This window comes from Dermacentor variabilis, chromosome 2 (genome assembly GCF_050947875.1).
Source record: "Dermacentor variabilis isolate Ectoservices chromosome 2, ASM5094787v1, whole genome shotgun sequence".
Taxonomy (NCBI): domain Eukaryota; kingdom Metazoa; phylum Arthropoda; class Arachnida; order Ixodida; family Ixodidae; genus Dermacentor; species Dermacentor variabilis.
Window position 1 is genome coordinate 150,985,968 of NC_134569.1, and position 19,419 is coordinate 151,005,386.

The window sequence follows — 19,419 nt, forward strand, 5'->3', positions numbered from 1 at the left end:
ACCGCTAATACGCTTGATTTAATCCTAACTAATCGACCAGAAATTGCTTCCTCTATAACATACCTACCTGGTATTAGCGACCATACCTTACTGACATTCGGTTTAAAAGTCTGCTATCCCAAAAGGATAAAAGTTAAGAAAGTAATACGCGATTACAAGAAAGCCAACTTTGAAGCCATTAACAATGAACTATCGTCATTTATTCAAACATTTTTTGTTGATTTTGAGAACCGTACGGTCCAGTCAAATTGGGATATATTTGTAGACCAAGTACGCCTATTAACTGAAAAGTTCATTCCTAATCGCATCATCACTTCTAATCCTCAATCTCCTTGGTATAACTCTTATATAAAGCGCCTATCTAACAGAAAAAAACGTCTCTATCGCTTAGCTAAATCATCTGCAAGTAAAAGAACTTGGAAAACCTATAACGTTGCCAATCATCTATACTTAACTGCGCTAAAAAATGCTAAAGACCATTACTTATCCCATACATTACCTGACATGCTTACGACAGATATCCGAAAGTTTTGGCGCGTCATTAACCCGTCTTCTGATAGCTCGATCACCTTGAAAGATGAGTCTGGTGAATTTATTCCAAATGAAGCTTGCGCAAACATTCTCTGTGAATCATTTGCAAATAATTTTTCCACTTCATCGCACATTGATCAACCACACACAGAGCACTACAACTATCTCATTATGCAACCCATAGCTCTTGACTTTGCAGGTATTGCTAGGCTGATTGATGATTTGCCTTTAAACTCAGCTCCCGGTTATGATACCATTAATAGTAAGTTTTTGAAAAACACTAACACATACTGTTCTGTAATACTTGCTAATATTTTCCAGCAATCAATAAACACTTGTACTCTGCCTGCTCAATGGAAAATAGGGAAGGTGGTTCCGTTGCATAAGTCTGGTAACAAAAACTCACCCCTGAATTACCGCCCGATTTCGCTTACCAGCACATGTTGCAAACTTCTTGAACATGTTATATTCACTAATCTCGTTAACTTTCTTGACTCGAACACATTTTTTACCTCTGCTCAACATGGTTTTCGCAAAACATTCTCATGTGAAACCCAACTAATATCTTTCACTCATAGATTACACTGTATTTTAGACCGCGCCTCCTGTGCCGACTGTATATTTTTAGACTTTAGTAAAGCATTCGACAAGGTTTGCCACAAACTGCTCCTATTCAAGCTGAGTCTTTTAAACCTTGACAGTAACCTGCTGAAATGGATTGAGTGTTTTCTTACTAACCGTCATCAATTTGTTACTGCGAATAATTATGATTCATCATTGACTGAGGTTCGTTCTGGTGTGCTTCAAGGATCAGTACTAGGGCCCCTACTTTTCCTGATTTATATTAATGACCTACCTTCTTCATTGACATCTCATATTCACTTGTTTGCCGACGATTGTGTGATATATCGTGAAATAATTACTAACGACGACACTAATGCTCTTCAGTCTGACTTGGACTATGTGATTGATTGGTGTAACACTTGGCTCATGGAACTTAATATTAATAAATGTAAAGTTATGCGCGTGCAGAGGAACACCAGTACTCTTCCTACTTACTATCTAGATAATATTCCTCTAGAACCCGTTAACTCATACAAATACTTAGGTGTTCATATAACAGCAAAACTAACCTGGAACATTCACACTCAGTACATAATAAGTAAAGCTAATAGCATGCTCGGTTACTTACGCCACAAGTTTTCCAAAGCTCCATCATCCTTAAAATTACTACTTTACCAGTCGTTAGTGCGTCCTAAATTAGAATACGCTGCAGCTGTGTGGGACCCATACCATGAAAACCTCATTTCTTCACTCGAGCTTGTCCAAAATAACTCAGTCCGATTCATATTTTCAAATTATAACCGTACCGCTAGCGTAACATCAATGAAAGACAATCTATCTCTTCCATCACTTGCATCTCGTAGAACAATAGCACGCTTGACACTGTTTCACAAATTTTATTACCATTCCTCCCTTCACAGTAACTTCATTTCTCAACCTCATTACCTATCGAGCCGCATCGATCATCACCATAAGGTCAGACTTCAAACAGGCAACACTAACACTTTCAGTCAATCTTTCTTTCCCAGATCATCACGGCAGTGGAACCACCTTCCCTGTGAAATTGTATCTATTGTCGACAACAAACTGTTTCGTAAGGCTTTAGCTAACATTGTATAATTAGGAATTATTAACATGTTATTTCATTTACTTGCCGTACTTACAAGCGACTAAGGTCGACACTGATTAACATTGTAATAACAGGAATTATCAACATGCTACTTTTTTTACATTGTGTGTCGTACTTACAAATTTTGGGCAAGATATTACGTAGTATTGTATAATTAGTAATTACTAACACACTGTATTGTTTATTTACCGTACTTTATTGTTATACCTCCCGTTTTCCCACTCCTCTCTGTAATGCCTTCGGGCCTTGAGGGTACCATAAATAAATAAATAAATAAATAAAAGCAATTTTCACACAGGGGCGATCGAATAGGTAACACAGATAACTTGATGATGCATGGTTTCTATACAGCGTCCTGAATATTTGGCTGCGCGCGTTCAAAAAAGATTTTGCACTCACCGCTGCACTGTTCTTGCTCAAATTTCGCAGAACGATCGCATTTTGTTGTCGACTTCGTTTAGTATAAGGCTTGGCACGATTAGTCGCCTGTTATTTAAAGGGCCCCTGAAACGGTTCGGACAAATTTTGTGAACGCGTAGGGTACAGCTTAAGTAGAACATGCGCACCACAATTTAAGTGAAGTGTTACGTATTAATGGGGCTACAAGCGATTACAAGTTACCCTCCTTCCTAGCCATGCTTTTCCTGCTCAACTCGTTCGCCGAGCGATCGGGGCTAAGCTCCGCCTTCACTGGCTCTGCGTCACGATGCGACGTCACATCGTCCACTTCCGGTTGTTTTGGAGCCCGCCCTCGACCGCGAGACACCTCTCCGCTAGCCGGTTGGCCGTCGACCCCAAGCGAAAGCTATCGAAGCAGCGTGCGTTGCAAGCATTCTGTCGTAGCACCGAACGTGTCTGGTATTCCGGTAATCACACATTACCTGAATATCTCGACGGAACTGTGGAGGCATAAACTCAAGCTGATGAAGGAACTTTAGCGTAGACGTACGTGAGCTGCCGGATACGGGTGCCAGCCTCCACGGTCTAGGCACCCGTTGGCGCAGAGCTTAACCAGCCAAAGAAAGAGCTAATATTGCTCTAACCAAGTGTAAAATATTTTAAACACTTACAAAAACAACGTGTGAACGATTACACTCCTGCGAAAAATTTACACCAGCAGCAAAGAAGAATATATTTTGTTACTGCTACTGTGTGTGGTTGAGCTCTATGCCACCAGGTGGCTGCACCGTGCAGACCATTCACATTTGCTCTTCTGTTCCTCACCTCAAACGACACGCAAGGGGACACGGCCAGGCCCTGTCCCCTTGCGCTTGAGTTTACCCTAATACCGGACTCGCGAAACGCTATTGCGTTAGTAATCTTCTGGTGCAAAGTGACGGCCACAATCGCACAAATCCTGGCGCCGATCGGATAGTGGCAGTCGGATGCGCTGCAGCCAGTCAGCTCGTGTACTGGCTTGCAGAGGGACACGATGTCGCAGCTTGGCATATTGCCAGTCCCTACTTCTGCAGTCCACAACGCAACAAAGTAGAATCAAAGCGCTCGCGAAAAGACAAACCGATACTGACGGCGGAGCTCTCGTCAAAAACGGAGCACGTTGTAACGCAAGCAGACGACACTTGCTGTGTGCCGGAAGTGCTTAAGTGTACTGAAAAATTGTTCTTGTGCATTCTCTCTATGTTAATTTCTTTTTATAAAAACAAATTGACTAACATTCTAACTATTACGACCATCATTTCTTTACCATAAAGTTGGAAAAATTATCGATCACGCGCCCTGGTCAGCCAATCGGATAGGTCGCCCCACTGACGTCATATGGGTGATTTCGGTCATATGGGTAGGGGCGGCTTAAAATTCCGCCGAGCAGTGGGGTGAGATCGGCAGCGATGTGCATTTTTAAAACCTTATAATAAATTACACGCTTTACGCAGAACACTTAGATGTGTCAGTTAATGATCAGAATGGCCTACTCGAACGATTCAGTACGTTTGTAGAAAATCGTCAAAATCGTTTCAGGGTCCCTTTAAGACAAATATGAGAAATTGTTTTCGCCTATGGAAAAAATGACATCTGAAAATCCGGCCCTGGCACAGACCTACGTTGCCACCCGCCGACAGCAGCAGGAAGGAGCTGCTTCGCAGATGAAACGGCATCTTGAAATCGGCCGCTTACGCGGCAGCACTTCCCCAACCAACTGGTCCGAGACGTCAAGGATTTTGACAGCGTCTGCTCAGGCCTAGTTAAATTTTTATCGCTAAACACAGACTCAATTGTATCCTAAATGTGCCAAAAACAGATCTTTGCAAGTTTCTAGAATTTTCGCTTCGACGTAAACGCCTCAATTCAGATTACACATTTACAACTGCGACGTAGCACAGATGTACCGGCCCTGGGTTACTCACGCAAAATTAACGAAACTAAACTTATTCCTGTATAATTTATTTATATAAACTTATTTACTGTTTCTCTATAGTGGTTCCCTTAATTAAGCTGCACTAATGGGCTAGGTGATAATTAATGACTTGGTTATTTAGCGGCGCACTTAAAAAATCGTGGACAAAAAAATTAAGATCAGGGCATGCAGCAAGTGCCAAATTTCTTTAGTGCTTCCTTTATATGTGTGTGTGCGTGCACGTGTCTGTGTTTTGTTAGAGTGCGCTACTTTTAACTAAGCTATATTTCGAGGGAAAACGAGAAATGTTAGCAGCGATGCATAGAAAGATTTTAAAGCGTGTTGCGCAATTAAGGCATAAAAACCACGTAGTAAAGTTTCGTGTTATGCCTGTGCAGACGCGTTATTAAAGCTTTTACAATGTTTTCGCGCTGTCTTGAAAAAACTACACGCGGTATGAATTCTATATTCGGAGAGAATTGGCAGAGAATTGTGGGGTGTATACCGGAAGCTTCAGAAGCACATTTTATGAAGCTCGCTGGAAGTTCGCCCAGTGTCCTGAAGGTGCTCAACGTTCCACAATTTGACATTCTGAGCGAATAAGGGGCATAGTATGCCTGATTCGTGGGTGATGTTATGAGAGCGTCAGTTTATTGTATGGGATTCACGAAAAACGACTCGAAAAAGGTGCTCGATGGCGTTATATGGTCGTTATCAGATATGTGATTCCCCGTGTCCTGGAGAACTCTGCGTCACACTAATTAGTTCATGGTTGGTGAAAACATGGAAGTATATAAAGTTTAACGCGTGGTGAAACGTTAGCGCTTCTTCTTTAACTATTAACATTAGGAAATAAATACTAAACCCTCAATTTCTCCATATCTTCACGTGTTATACGAGGTTCGTTGTCGGTCTCTCCGGTGTTTTTCGGGGAATGAATTGAAGCATAACATGTGTAAACGTCGTCCAAATAAGGGGAATGCTACGGGTAATGTGTAGGCGAAGTACAGAGTATATGTGTTAATTACAGTCTTTGTAATAACTTACGTATCCAAGTGCTCCGGAACGCCACAGGAATGTTTAACGAATAGAGCAGAACTTAGCCCACTGTACCGTGGGAACTGCAAGTGCCACCACGAACGAATTTTCGAAAGGAGCGGTGGTGGTGGTGGCGAAGGGGTGGACGATATAGCCACTGAACATCCGAAGGTAAATGCCTGTTGTTGAATTCTAGCCATTGTAAAAAATTGCTTCAGCGGGAGCTTGAAAGCGGGAGTAAGCAGTTATTCGCTGTTTCCCGCGGTCTTAGAATAATTGTACATGCCATCAAATTCCTATACAATGGAAATGGGGGCCCATATTACACGTTCTGTATGAAACTTTTTAAAAACATTTCTAGTCTAATTACAATCATTGCAAGTAATTTCTCAATACTCGATCGTTGCCCGCCTATTCTCATGCGTTCCGCGAGGAACGATATGCACCTTGGTGTACCTCGGTGAACTAACCGACCGACTTGATAATAAGGGGGGAAGGGAATGTGGAATGTGTCCGCAAAGTTCACGTGTGCAAGTACCCCGGAACTTGATAAGTGTGTTTTGCGAACAGCGCAACATTTAGTTTAGTCCACCTTCCAATAGCTGACATCGAGACGAAATTTCTTATAAAGGAGGAGGACGGGGGTACATTATAGCAAAGGTGCATGCATAGTTAAATGTGTCTTCATCAATTACAGCCTTTATGATTACAGCCGTTGTAAGTTATCCAGTGCTCGAACTGTTATGCGGCTGTCTCCGGTATGTTTCCCAATGTTCCGAGAACACTACCACACGCAGTGTTCATACTTGGTGATAATTGGGGGCGTGTCATGTGCCATGTATAGCAAAACATTAACGTTCCTGGAATAATTAGGAGCTTTAGAAATAATCACTGAGCCGTCGTTTTCTCCCTGTTATCATGCGTTATGTGAGACGCCTGCGGTGTGTTCGATGAACTAAGCGAGATGGTGCGCAAACTAGCAATTTAGATTAGAGCTGTTAGCTCGAGAATCATCCTGTCTGTATGTGCGTGTTTCTTCGTGCGTGTCTGTTGAAGAGCTACATAGCGCATCTTCGAATAGGTGAACGTACCTGTAGCATTCTTCAAATGATTATGGTGTATTTTGTTCCACTTATCCATCATGTTTGTGAAATAGTGATAGCTGGGTAGGTGTGTTAGGCTACAGAAAGCACGGCCCAGTTCTCGTCGCGATGGCTTGCTCAGGACGGCCACGTAATTTCTCCGTCTGCAGTGACAAAATAAGTTGAAGTGACGGTGTCTGCTTGGTTGTGTGACAAGGTTCCAACCCACTTTATTACCAATAGAGAGGCCACCTTGGGCACAACGCCCAGTCGTGAGATTTCGAGCCCTTATATAAACGCACTTTGCCACAGTAACAGCTGAAAAACAATTACAGTTGAAATGTCAGGTGCCGTCCAAACCAGGTTCATATATAGGATGAAAATTTTGTTTAGAGTGTTTTTTTGCTTTGCGATATGATTTATATGTATAATCCAAGGGAAGTTTCGCCGTAGGCGTCGCCGTCGCCGCCTACATGATATTCCGTATGAAGTCCAAGTGCGATAACGGCAGCGTGCCGTATGCTGTGTTTACAAGTGGAAGCGTGCGATGATAAACGGAAAAGCATGGCGGTTCGATGTCGAGCACGCGAGGGAGAAAGGCGCGGAGGAAGCGTGCCGTCTTCCATCGCGTGCAAGGCTGCAGGGGAGCGTTCAACTCCGGCGGCGGCTGCATACGGCACGGCTGGGTATGGCCGCGTGGCCTCGAACTTTAAAGCGGTCTGTGGTAGGTACAGAGTCTAGGCGCGTCGAGGGATGATGGCTTCGTGTAGCTTGTGTTCTCGCCGCTTAGTTGCTGAAGCGAGATGCAGCGCGAAGGGAAATTCGCTCACTGTTGCTGCCGCTCTACCTCACGCCAGCGTTTTGAGAGCGAGCGTTTGACGTCATTGAGTGAGATGTGTTCATGTCTGCAATGTGCGCGCATAACACCATGCTTATTACAGCAAAACTAATGTTTACAACCTTAGACGGCCAATAAACATATTACCGTTACTTAGTATAGCTGTCTAATAATTTCCTACTGCAATCGATGCTTAACCTGTAGGCGTAAACTGAGACATTCTATTTTAATGGGCTACATGGTTTTTCGAGTGAGGACGCTCTATCAGATGTTGAGTGCCTGATGAACGCCAGAACCATTGTCCACTTTAGGGCACAATTTAAAGCCAAATAAACTACAATGAAACAGACTCAGTCAGCATTGACAAGAAGTGTAGATATACGTTTACGCACCAATGACAATGACATTTTAGGCTTCCTAAAATGCCTAATTTCAGATCCTGTAGATGTATATCAGCCAGATTGCAAAACATTACGCAGTGATGTATACGACCGACTGCATGACGAAAAGCTCGTAAAAATAATCGTCTGATTCCCAAACTGAAGAAAAGAAATGAGCCGTTCCACTTTGTGAAGGTGGATAACCAGCGAAGCTCTTTCGCACATGGCACAGACATGACATAGAATTTTGAACAAAGGTACGTACATATTTATTTGAAAGAGCGTAGGTTAGGGCGTGTTGGTCTGTTCTGTGGTGATCGTGATGATAGGTATTCACACACGTTCTCGTATCACCTCTGTTATTAAATGCGTCCGTCACATAAGACAATGAATGGCTCATACCTCGTTAAAGGGACCCAGAAACGATTTTGAACATTTTGTACAAACGTACTGAGTCCTTAGAGTAGGTCCTTCTGATCACTATTTGGCCCATCTAAGTGCTCCGCGTAAAACGAGTAATTTATTATGAGGTTTTAAAAATGTACATCACTGCCGATCGCAGCACATCGCTCGGTTGAATTTTAAGCCGCCCCTACCCATTTGACGTGACTTGCCCCAATGACGTTAGTAGGGCTAGTTATCCGATCGGCTGCGAGGGCGCGTCATCAATAATCTTTCCATCCTTATGGTGAACAAATGTTGTTCTTAATAGTTGGAATATTAGGTAATTTGTTTCTATAGAAAGAAAGTAACAAAAAGAGAATGCACAATAAAAATTTCGCACTACACTTAAGTGCTTCCGGCTCACAGCAAGCGTCATCTGCGTCTGTTACAACGTGCTCCATTTTGACCAGAACTCCGCAGTCAGAGTCGGTCTCAGCCTTTTCGCGAGCACTATGATTCGACTTTGTTGCGTTGTGACATCGTGTCCCTCTGCAAGGCAGCGACGAGCGGAGTCGCTGCAGCGCATCGGACTGTCACTATCCGATTAGCCTCAGGATTTGCGCGTTTTGCGCCCCCCCCCCCCAGTCATTTTACACCGGAAGTTTACCACCACAACAGTGTTTCGCGAGCCTAGAATTGGGGTAAACGCAAGCGCAAGCGGACAGGGCCTGGCCGTTTGACCCTGCCGTTTCACGGGATGAGCAGAAGCAGAAACATGAAAGGTCTGCATGGTGCAGCCACCTGGTGGCAGAGAGCTCAACCAAACACCGTAGCAGTAACGAAGTGTATTCTTTGCTGCTGGTGTAACTTTTTCGCAGAAGCATAGTTGTCAAAACGTTGTTTTTTAAATGTTTAAAATGATTTACACTTGGATAGAGCAATATTAGCTTTTTGTTTGGCTGGTTAAGCTCTGTGCCAACGGGTGGCTGGATCGTGCAGACCGAACAGGCAGCTCACGTGCACCTGCGTTAACGTTCCTTCATCAGCTTGAGTTTATGCTTCCAGTCATCCGTCGAAATGCCCAGCCCGCCTATGGTTACCAGAATACCAGACACTTTGGCGCTGCACAGAATGCTCGCAACGCACCATGCTTCATAGCTGTCGCTTGGGGTCGACTGCCAAGCAGCTGGCGGAGAGGATGGAGAAGCTTCGCGTGCTCGCTCCAAGAGAACCGGAAGTAGACGACATGACGTGCCATCATGACGCAGAACCAGTGAAGGCGGAACTTATCCCGATCACTCGATGAACTAGTTGATGAGAAAATGCATGGTATGGAGGAGGGTAACTTGTGATCGTCCGTAGCTCTCCTAATATGAAACGCTTCACACAAACTGTGGTGCAAACGATTAATATTAGCTGTATCCGACAGGTCTATAAAATTTTCCGGGACTGTTTAGAGGCCACTTAAGGAATGGTTCCTACCACCGTAAATAACAAAAAATTGGAGGACTCTTAAGCTTCGCCTTCAAGAGTGGAACGCGAGAGCGTTCCCGTCGACCCACCACGTGGTGTAAGACAATGCGCTACGGCGCAGCGATCACTTACTAGGTGCCCCGCATCGGACTTTGCGCCCACCAATCACGCGGTGAGCGTCGAGCAACGCAGCGTTCGGCGAGGCAGCGAAACGTGCGCCTCAGCAAGCGGAACGAACCGAAGAACTCGGTGTCTCGGAGGGGGAAACGATGTACGCCAGCCAAACGCCGTGATCGGCACTTGCAGAGATATAGACAGAGAGTGATCTAAAGAAAGGAAGGACGCTTGATTCTGCAACCCGTGAGGGAGCAGGGCGAAGCGTCGTCAGGGGAGAGAGAGTCCGCGGCGCGCGCCTCGCACCGGTCCCCACAAAGTCCCTATGCGCGCGTGGCGCGCCACCTGTCGGGGCAGCGCCGTACATTGAGAGGAGGGGGTCTTCATTGTTTGCCGCAAGATGGCTCTGCGTGTGCGGAAAGCGCAGCAGAAATGTAGCGGAAATGCACTTCGCTACTCGTGCAATTAACTGCGACTTCTGTAAGTTACATGTTCATAATTACCGATATACACCGCAGTATAACTTTCTACGGCTCGTTTCTAAGGCAACACCGCATTCACTAGAAGCGCTTTTGTACCGCTTTGAAGCATCGAACTCGTGGCTGAGTGGTAGCGTCTCCGTCTCACACTCCGGAGACCCTGTTTCCACCCAGCCAACCTTGAAAGTTGTTTTTATTCGTGAAGTGCCTCCCGGTATTTATCGCTCACAGCCAACACCACCGACGCCGACGACACCGGCTTTTCTGCGACACGAGCTGCTTAACGTTGTCGCGTTAAAAATTAACGCGGCCTCCCCATTACGACTACAGAAGAGAAATTAAATTCTACGCAGGAAGCGTAGAATTTCGTTTGACGATTTCAGGTGGTGAGCGACAACGGAGCCAGCTGTGAAAAAAGACGCCGATGCTCGAGCGATGATAGTTAGTGATGATGACGACGATAGCTTCCTCTTGCCAATGAATGGCTCATGCCCCTTTAACGGGACACTAAAGGTAAATGCTAAGCCGACGTGGACTGTTTAACCACCATTCCAGAAACCTCGCAGCGCTTTTTTCGTGCCAAGAAGACTTGGTTCACGTGAGAATTGCATCTGAACGGTCCGAATAGCTTTTTCCGATTTGAAATCACCCGCCACCCAATCGGGGGAGTGGTGACGTTGCATACGCCATCACCACCCTTTCCTGCCGTCAGTGAGTAAAACGGCATCCGAGAGACGGCGGTACCGAGCCAAGAAGAGCGGTGGATTCGCCGCTGCAGCTGCTTTTTGATCAAGTTGCGTAGACCGTTCGAGCATCCCGCGACATACCATGGAAGTTGAATTCTCTGCTACTTGCCATTTGTGCGACTTTCGCGAGCCAGTAAAACCAGCACAGCACTACGCGATAATGAAAATACTGAAACGCGAAACCATGCACGGCCCATAGTCGAGCGAAAACGAAATCATTCGACCGACCGCGTCGTTGTCAAGAGCAATTTCGATAAATTCTTGCTTCCTGAATATGAAATAGAACTGGGCAAGTAGCAGTTTATATCGTCTTATAGTACAATACAAGGATGTTTTTTGCAACGGGTGGTTCAGTACTAGGGACAGAATTTAACTGAGGAGTGCTTTCGTCATCGGGCGAGTACTTGAATGTCCCGGGGGAGTCTCTAATCATGACCTGCATTTACATCAATTTGTCGGCTATTGAGGCTCTGTTCGCGATAGTAATGACGCCTTAGAGATTCTCGTGCACTAATCCATCACTGTATCTTGACTTAATATTTGCCTTTAGTGTCCCTTTAAGCACTGAGCGGCAACGGACCCAGTGTAGAAGGAGACGACGACGATGAACGCGTCAGCAGTAGCACGAGCGTGTTCGCGCGATTGCACCGAGGTGCTCCAACGAGCTAGTTCGCGGGTTGTTCGCGGGCGACGGTAATGGCCTAGCCACATGCAGCTTCGCTGTAAAAAACATTAATAATATATGGGGTTTTACGTGCCAAAACCACTTTCTGATTATGAGGCACGCCGTAGTGGGGGGCTCCAGAAATTTTGACCACCTGCGGTTCTTTAACGTGAACCTAAATCTAAGTACACGGGTGTTTTCGCATTTCTCCCGCATCGAAATGCGGCAAACAGAAAACGCCCCCATTACCATTCTCCTGAAGTAACGTAGGACCCTGAACGATAAACCTTGAACCGAGAAAACAGCGCTTGTCCTGTTATCCTCCTCCTCGTGTTACCATCATAGTTCCGCACTCATTTCAAATATACCAGAAGACGCGGACATGCAGGGGACGAATTCGCTAAACTTGTTGCTCCTAAGTGATGTTTGCTACTGGTCAGCCGCTATCGCTAATCTTTCAGGATTGGCTGGAATGCTCCCTTAGAAACAATTCTCGCCTAAATTTTTTTTGTTAATATATATGGGCCCAACCCTGCTCCTCAACTTGACTCTCCAATATTAGGCTTAGGTGGCCCCCGCTGAGCGCTGAAAAGCTCGGAAACCTCGTGTAGTGGTTTTAGCACAGAAACCATCATGGCGGCATTTGCGTCCCGTCCGTGAATTACCAGGTGTAGGTGTCATCTGCTGAGGTGCTACATAAAGGCTCCAAGTAATAAAATTACACAAGTGCCAACCCTGAACCTTAGCCGCGATTGCTTCAATTCATATGCAGGGTCCTCAAAGTTAAGCTTCCACCCTGTAACAACCCGGAAGGGCTAACAGTATGTGAAAATAAATAAATAAATAAATAAATAAATAAATAAATAGTATTATTAAAAAGCACTATGCTAACTACGCAAATACTGCATTGACAAATACCTGGACAGAGGAGGCCACCCACTGGGCTCAAGAAGCCTGGTCTAATAATAAAGTTTATTTCTCTCTCTCTCTACCATGTTACATACCGCCATTGTTGTATGTATATATAGTATATGTTACCTAATATGTTTATGGGTAATTTATAGGTAGTTAATATACTTGTATATACTAATTTGAATACACTAGAATTAGAGGTCAACGTTTTTATATTACTTCTAGAGCGTTTGCGTTCCGAGAAATTCATGAGCAATTATGGCGTTGAATGCGCACTGATTTCACATTCAAAGGCCAGAGTCCCGACATAAAAATAAACATCGCCAAAAAAGTCAAAATGAAGCTTGGAACTAATAATACGCCACAAATTAGCGTAAGGTTATGTACTGAGTCGCAATAATTAAGGCGTACTTAGCGAAAAAATTCCCGAACGAAACACTGACGCGCTTTTAAAGGTTGGCGTTGCTAAACCATAACTGTGGGACGATGCTGGTGTTACAAAAATAAAGTAATTTAAACGTTTAGTAAAGGACTTTATGTAACAGTAATATGGTAATAAATCTCGTTGAGGTGACAGAGGTGACGTCAAGGTGGCTCAACAGCGGTTGACATGAAAGAAAAAAAGTATTCCGGGGTAGCTTCTCTTCCCTTTCGTATCGCCAACATGGAAAAACACGGGACAAAACCGCACATGGTCCACTAATGCGGTTCATAGATTTTTGTCTTCTTTCGATGTCAACCACCGCGGTCGACTCGCCTGTCTTTCTTGCGTAATAACGGCACCGCTGTTGAAGTCCTGCACACTGGTCACTCGTGCAGGGCCTGCTCGAGTTTCGAATGTCTCCCGTGCAAATGCTGTGGAGCGAAATGTTCACGAACATGGCTCGGGTGAAGAAGCGCTTCAAGCTGCACGACTTCTTCATCACGGACACGTCGCTGGAGCAGATCTTCCTCAGCGTGACGCGGAAAGAGGCCAGCGAGGCAGCAGCTAAGGCGGTCAAGGCAAAGGCGCACCACAAGTCGAAGATCGCCTCTAGGCTTGGACTTTGATTTCAGATCTGTGTAGTACACCGTGTACGAGTTCAATACGTGTTACCATCATTTCAGTACTAACGCCGGTGTGCGTGTTCATCAGCGTTCTTTACTGATTTCTCCGACTCTTGCGAATTCTGCGGGACCCTTCTGATCGCTCAGCTGTAAACAGTTCTCTGGCAGCAGTGTGATGCGCTCTGGTCTCGTTAGTGTTGATAAGCTGAATTGAATTCTGGAGTTTCACGTGCCGAAACCACGAGTTGATTACGAGGCGCACCGTAGTGTGGGACTCCGGGTTAATTTTGACCGCCAGGGGATTAGTAACGTGCCCCCATGCATGTGACGCCGGCGTTATCGCATTTCGCCCCCGTCGAAATGCGGCCGCCGAAGCCGGGATTTGATCCCGCGACTGCGTGTTTAGCAGCGCAAAACCATAGCCGCTAAGCCACCGCGACGGGTGTTGGCAAAGCGACTTCAAGAAGCCACGTCAGCTTCAGCAGCTTCGGGCCCAAGGAACTTACGCAGGCGCATTACCGCTGTGTAAGCGGCCTTGAAAAGACAGGAGCTGCAGTATTTAATTTCCATTTGTTGATGGCACATATCCACAATGCGGGATCCACCAAGATTCGGGTGATACTGGAAAAAAATTCACTTAGTTTTGACAAAGAAAGAGTAGGAAAAATTTGGTAATGAAAGGGACAAATCAAATGGCTGGAAACTAACAATGTAATAACAATTCAACAGAATTGCTTTCAAATAATGAAATCCTTAGAACTGCTGAGCCCTCATCCCTGCCACAGCTTTCCATTGTTTCCCAAAAGTTGCAAAGGTAGGTTGTGAGAGGGAATAGATGCTGTCCAAAGATTTAGCAAAAAAGCCCTGCCCGTGTAGTTTTAGATATCACCCTCAGGCTGAAACACGCACATTGACAAAAACACGGAAACCAAAATCACGAATAAGGACGTCTATGCCCGCCCGATACTTACATAAACCATTTGAGCCACCGAAAGGAGTGTTGCTTCATTCGACATTACATAACAGCACCACCTAATATAAAGCTCATAACATGTAAGGACATGCTTCACGGTTACCTAAGTGCTAGCGCTCGCAGCCAGCTCGGCCAAGCTGAGTTTAGAACCGCATATCTGCAAACAAAAAACAAAGTACTAAGGAAGACAGACAAGCACGTCGCTGTTGAGAGTCCTTGTCTGTCTTCCTTAGTCCTTTGTTTTTTTCAGTTCAGACGTTCAAAAGAGCTGTGTACAAACCAGACTAGTTAAATACTATTCCAGCATGGTTAATTCGCTTCCGCACCTTCACAACAGTGCCATTGCAAGCGAAAACATCCAAGGGTAGCGGACTCGCCCAGTCATGAAAAAGGGCGACTTCTTTTCCACTTGTAACATGATGGTTGCACTGGAAATGGCGATGACCAGTTTCCTGCTGTTAACGTGCTTGGTGCAGCAAGAGTAAAAGATGAATGCACTTGCAACGCTCATGCTGGAATCAATGATAAAGGAAGCTTAAGTAAAGTACAATTTAGTGATGACAGGCGTGTGCACAAAAAAGTACGACACGTAGCAAGCAACATTTTAACGGATTCTGTTTTACCTCTTGTGCCGTAGTGGGACAGTTCTGAAGCATTGGCTAAGAATTTGCACACCCCCAGTGGCACATGCCGAATGACCACATCAAAGAAAGTAAATTGAAGAATTCATGAAATATAATTAGCCATTCTATAACCAGATCCGTGTATTTTAGATATGCCCGTGAGCCAACATTACACGTCCAGATTTTATGTAGAGGGATTTTATTTTATTACGCAGAACAGAACTCGACATACATGTTAAGCATTCAATGGTCTGTATATATATATATATATATATATATATATATATATATATATATATATATATATATATATATATGTATATATATATATATATATATATATTGGACGAGGCTCCTGGCCGCGGCACGTTGCACGTTATAAAGTGTTACGTCTCATCATGGCCATGGGTATTAATTCAACGTTTACCACGCAGCGTTAACGCCGCCTGTTGACAGGTCAACAAACGATCCCTCCATCTGAACCTGACAACCTGAACTAATTGGTGAAAAGGACCAACATCGAATGTTACCGTGGAAACAACTTTGCTCTCGGATTCCGATGTTGCTAAATATGCGGGGACGAAGGTACAACATCGAAGGCGGAGCTTGGCGGAATGGTACGATATCATGGGCGGGATATGGCTACCAATTCGACGATTGCGGTTGGCCGCGACGCAGTCATCAGATTCCCTGGTCCAGACACCTAGGGAAGACGAAGGTAATAAAACGGAGACCATTGGTACAGTGAGAGGTGCTGACGTGTTCTGATGTTAACTCGGACGTTTAATATGCTCCTGCATGGAGTGGGCTCCCGTATCTGGAGCCAGCGTAAATGATGTAAAATAAATCCTTTTTCTTCATGCCTGCTGATGGACGTATTCGTCGCTGGGCTTGGTGTATTCCTGGTCCAAACGCCACCTCGAGCCGCAACAAGAACCCGAGGCGGCCAAAAATAATATGGTGGCACGTAATACCCAAGGATTTTATTTTTTTTAATGCTTCCGGACTGCAGCAGCAGAAGCACGTATAACGGCCAAGAAATCCTGAGAGGGGTTGAAAAGAAAGCTGCGCTTTAAGAAGAACTTATGGGCAATAACGCCTACAGTTGCAAGACAGTCATGTATATTTTACGTGTTATAAATACGTCACCAATATTTTTGAGTAACGTTACGCATACTCTTCCAATCGGCAACACCGTTCACGAGTGCACGTACACAGGTGTCACAAAGTCGGTCCATACGAAGCGTCTTGTTCAGTTTGCCATTGCACTCTTTTCTCCGAATAGAGACCGAGTGACAGCACGGCGCGAAATCCTGGCGCTTCGCTTACCTGGACATTTAGGTCTAAGAAAAATAAAAAAAAAACTTATAGGAGAAAAACGTTTCTGGCAGTATCAATGCAATATCGTCGTCGCGAACGCGAGGCAGGCCGAGGTACAACGTAGAAAACTGGAACGGGCTGGGACATAGAAACAGACACTCCAAATGATCAGTTCAAACAGTTGCAGCAACGAATAAGACAAAGTTCTACAAAGCTAATATACAAGAAATACTCTATTTGAACGTCTAGTAACGCGAACGTGTGACAAACTGTGGCAAAATTCTGAACTCCTAGATGCCGCAGAAACGATGCCGTGGTGTACAAGAGATATGTATCTCATGTGCGCGCAGAAAGTTCTAGTATGTCTTTTCGGGAGTTGTTCGTATTGGTAAGTCGCTTGATGTTGCTCTGTCCTTCATCATGGGGGCGCCCCGGCGCTTCACGGGCTCCCTTGGCATATGCACCAGTGTCTCTTGCATGGCGCGCTTCCTATCCTCGCTTGTCACGAGGCCGGGGCTCTTGCTGGGCGCTAATTGGTATTGCTGCCTAACGTCAATGTGACAGGGCACAAGTTCAGCACCCACCACGAAAAGTGACATGAAGGCTGCAGCAATGGCAAGCTGCAACGTTGTACGGTGGCCACCAAGCAGCGCTGGACTCATCTGGGCCAAGGTATCGCCCAATCGGCTGAAGGCGAGACCCACGGAGACACAAAGGCAGCGGGTCATGGCCGGGAACGCGACGACGGCTATGATGAGATAGAACGTAAAGCAGGTGGTTCCACTTGCGCGCATTATAATTACGAGCGAATCGCGCATCGCAGTCTGCTCCTGTAGGTCAGTGGCCAGGATGGTCAGTGTTACGGCAAAGACGAGTGCGCAGGTGCTCACGGTGTTCCTGAAGCCGAAGGTAGCAATGAACGGCGCCGAGACCACGAGCACAATGAAGGACACGATGAAACTCAGCGTGGCTGTGATTTCCCCGACGGGTAGACCGTCGTTAATGACGAAGGCGTCGAAGGCGTAGCTTATCGCAGTCCACATATAACACGTGGTAATGGTGCAAGCTCTGATTCGCGGGCTGCAGATACCGCTGCTATTTATAGCCTCCCGACTACGAGCCTTAATCGCCGCTGCCTGAGCTGCCATGAGATCTCGGCAGTGCTCCGGGGAGACCTTGTTTATACTTGCCGCACGCAAAGCGATGCGCTCGGCTTCTTTGACGTTGCCGGTCTCCAAAAGCCAGCTGGGTGACTCATCGACGGTGTAATAAAGTAGCAGTAGAAGGCACGTTGGAACCATCAGTATCAGCTGCAGCGTCGCCCATCCTGCCTTCACGAGTTGAGCGGTAAACAGCGTGATCGGTGATAGCATCAATGCAGATAGCGCGATCACGATTATGTAATCAGGATATTTTTCAATCGGCGACACTTCATAAATCAGCCCGTACATAGGTGCCACGAGGGCACTCGTGGAGGCTGACACGACGGCACGCACACCCACGAAGAACTGGAAGTCATTCGGCACGGCACTAGTGGTGCCCGATATGAGGACTACGGGTACGGTGAAGAAGAGTACCGCCTTGCGACCGACGCTGTCCGCGAGCGCTCCGACTGCGGGCAGCGTGGCCATGCTGGCAGCCGCGTACACGAGCCTCGCGACGTCGATGAGCCAGCGCCTGTCGCACACTAGGTTCCAGTGGCTGACGATGTTGTTCCCGTACTGGTCGAGGTCGAACTCCCACGATGCGCAAGGCACGATGCGAGCCGCATGGCCACCGTCCGGGGGGTCGCGCATTGTACAGTGGCTGTGCTCGCCTTTCTCGTTAACCGGTATGGCCAGCTGTTTCCACTCGTCCACGCTGAGGTTCTTCATGGAATCGGGCCGCCTGCACCAGTGATCCATTACGCCAGCTGTTAGCCTGAAGCTCTCGTAGTGCAGCCCGTAGTTGTAGAGTGCGATGACTGCGCCGAATATGTGTAGCATTTGGTAGGCGCCGTACCCATACGGCACCTGCTTCCCTAACCGCTTCGGCGCTGGCTTCGCCAGGGATGATTCGCCGGGCACAAATAGTGGAGTCGTGGCCCGTCGGTCGTGGTGTGCCGCCATCCTTGAAGCTTACTTCTTCTTCGATTGTGACCGCGTGCGCGCAAGCTAGTATGCACGAGCAAGGGCATGTGGCACGTGGCATGGATCAGCCGAAATCAACGAGGTACCTGCACTTAAAAAAATGAGAAAGCTACTGGGGGCTAAGTTGCCGCTCTTACATCAAAATAATTGCGTTTACACTACAAAAATATTATATCACTTTACGGCGTTCCACTCGATAATATCCTTCATCAAGCGAGACAGACAAAAGAGCATCCAAATGAGCACCAAAGCATCAGATTGAGCAGCAAATGGTTTAATGTGCCTCTGAGCGTCAGCTACAGAGCGGAGATGAAGTGAACCTCGCAAATGACGCGTTTTGATTTTGCAGAGCTGAGGACTCTTTTCTGTGTGAAAATGGCATATTTTATAAAATCGAGGGTCTTACGGAAACCCATCTAGTCGAGGAAGATTATAGTCAATAAAACAGACGGCGCCTACCAAGGTACAGTATATAAAAATAAAAGACGTTTCGGCTCTCGCATAGGAGCCTAGTTCACAAGAACAGCAAACGGCGAAGTACACTCGTTTAAGTACGTGTTATCGCGTGCTGCAGGTATCGCGCATATACGGGGAGGAGGAGTACCAGTATTTCTATTAAGCGTGTGCGCATAGTTAAAAA

At 46.0% G+C, this 19,419-nt stretch overlaps 2 protein-coding genes across 2 annotated transcripts in view; one reads left to right on the forward strand and one right to left on the reverse strand.

Moving 5' to 3' along the window:
* LOC142570496 (uncharacterized) overlaps positions 1 to 13,800 on the forward strand; it is a 28,444-nt gene extending 14,644 nt beyond the window's left edge. Inside the window, exon 6 of the mRNA XM_075678877.1 lies at positions 13,507 to 13,800. Within this exon, the coding sequence (XP_075534992.1) occupies positions 13,507 to 13,737 (231 nt within the window). The 3' untranslated portion in view covers positions 13,738 to 13,800. The remainder of the gene's footprint in view (positions 1 to 13,506) is intronic.
* Positions 13,801 to 17,006: 3,206 nt separating this feature from the next.
* Positions 17,007 to 18,758, reverse strand: LOC142570497 (solute carrier family 22 member 6-like). The gene has a single exon (XM_075678879.1). It carries the CDS (start codon positions 18,756 to 18,758, stop codon positions 17,007 to 17,009), a length of 1,752 nt encoding a protein of 583 aa, XP_075534994.1.
* Positions 18,759 to 19,419: the final 661 nt, after the last annotated feature.

Coding starts and splice junctions, on each gene's coding strand:
- LOC142570497 (XM_075678879.1), bottom strand. CDS start 18,758: ATGGCGGCACACCACGACCGACGGGCCACGACTCCACTATTTGTGCCC.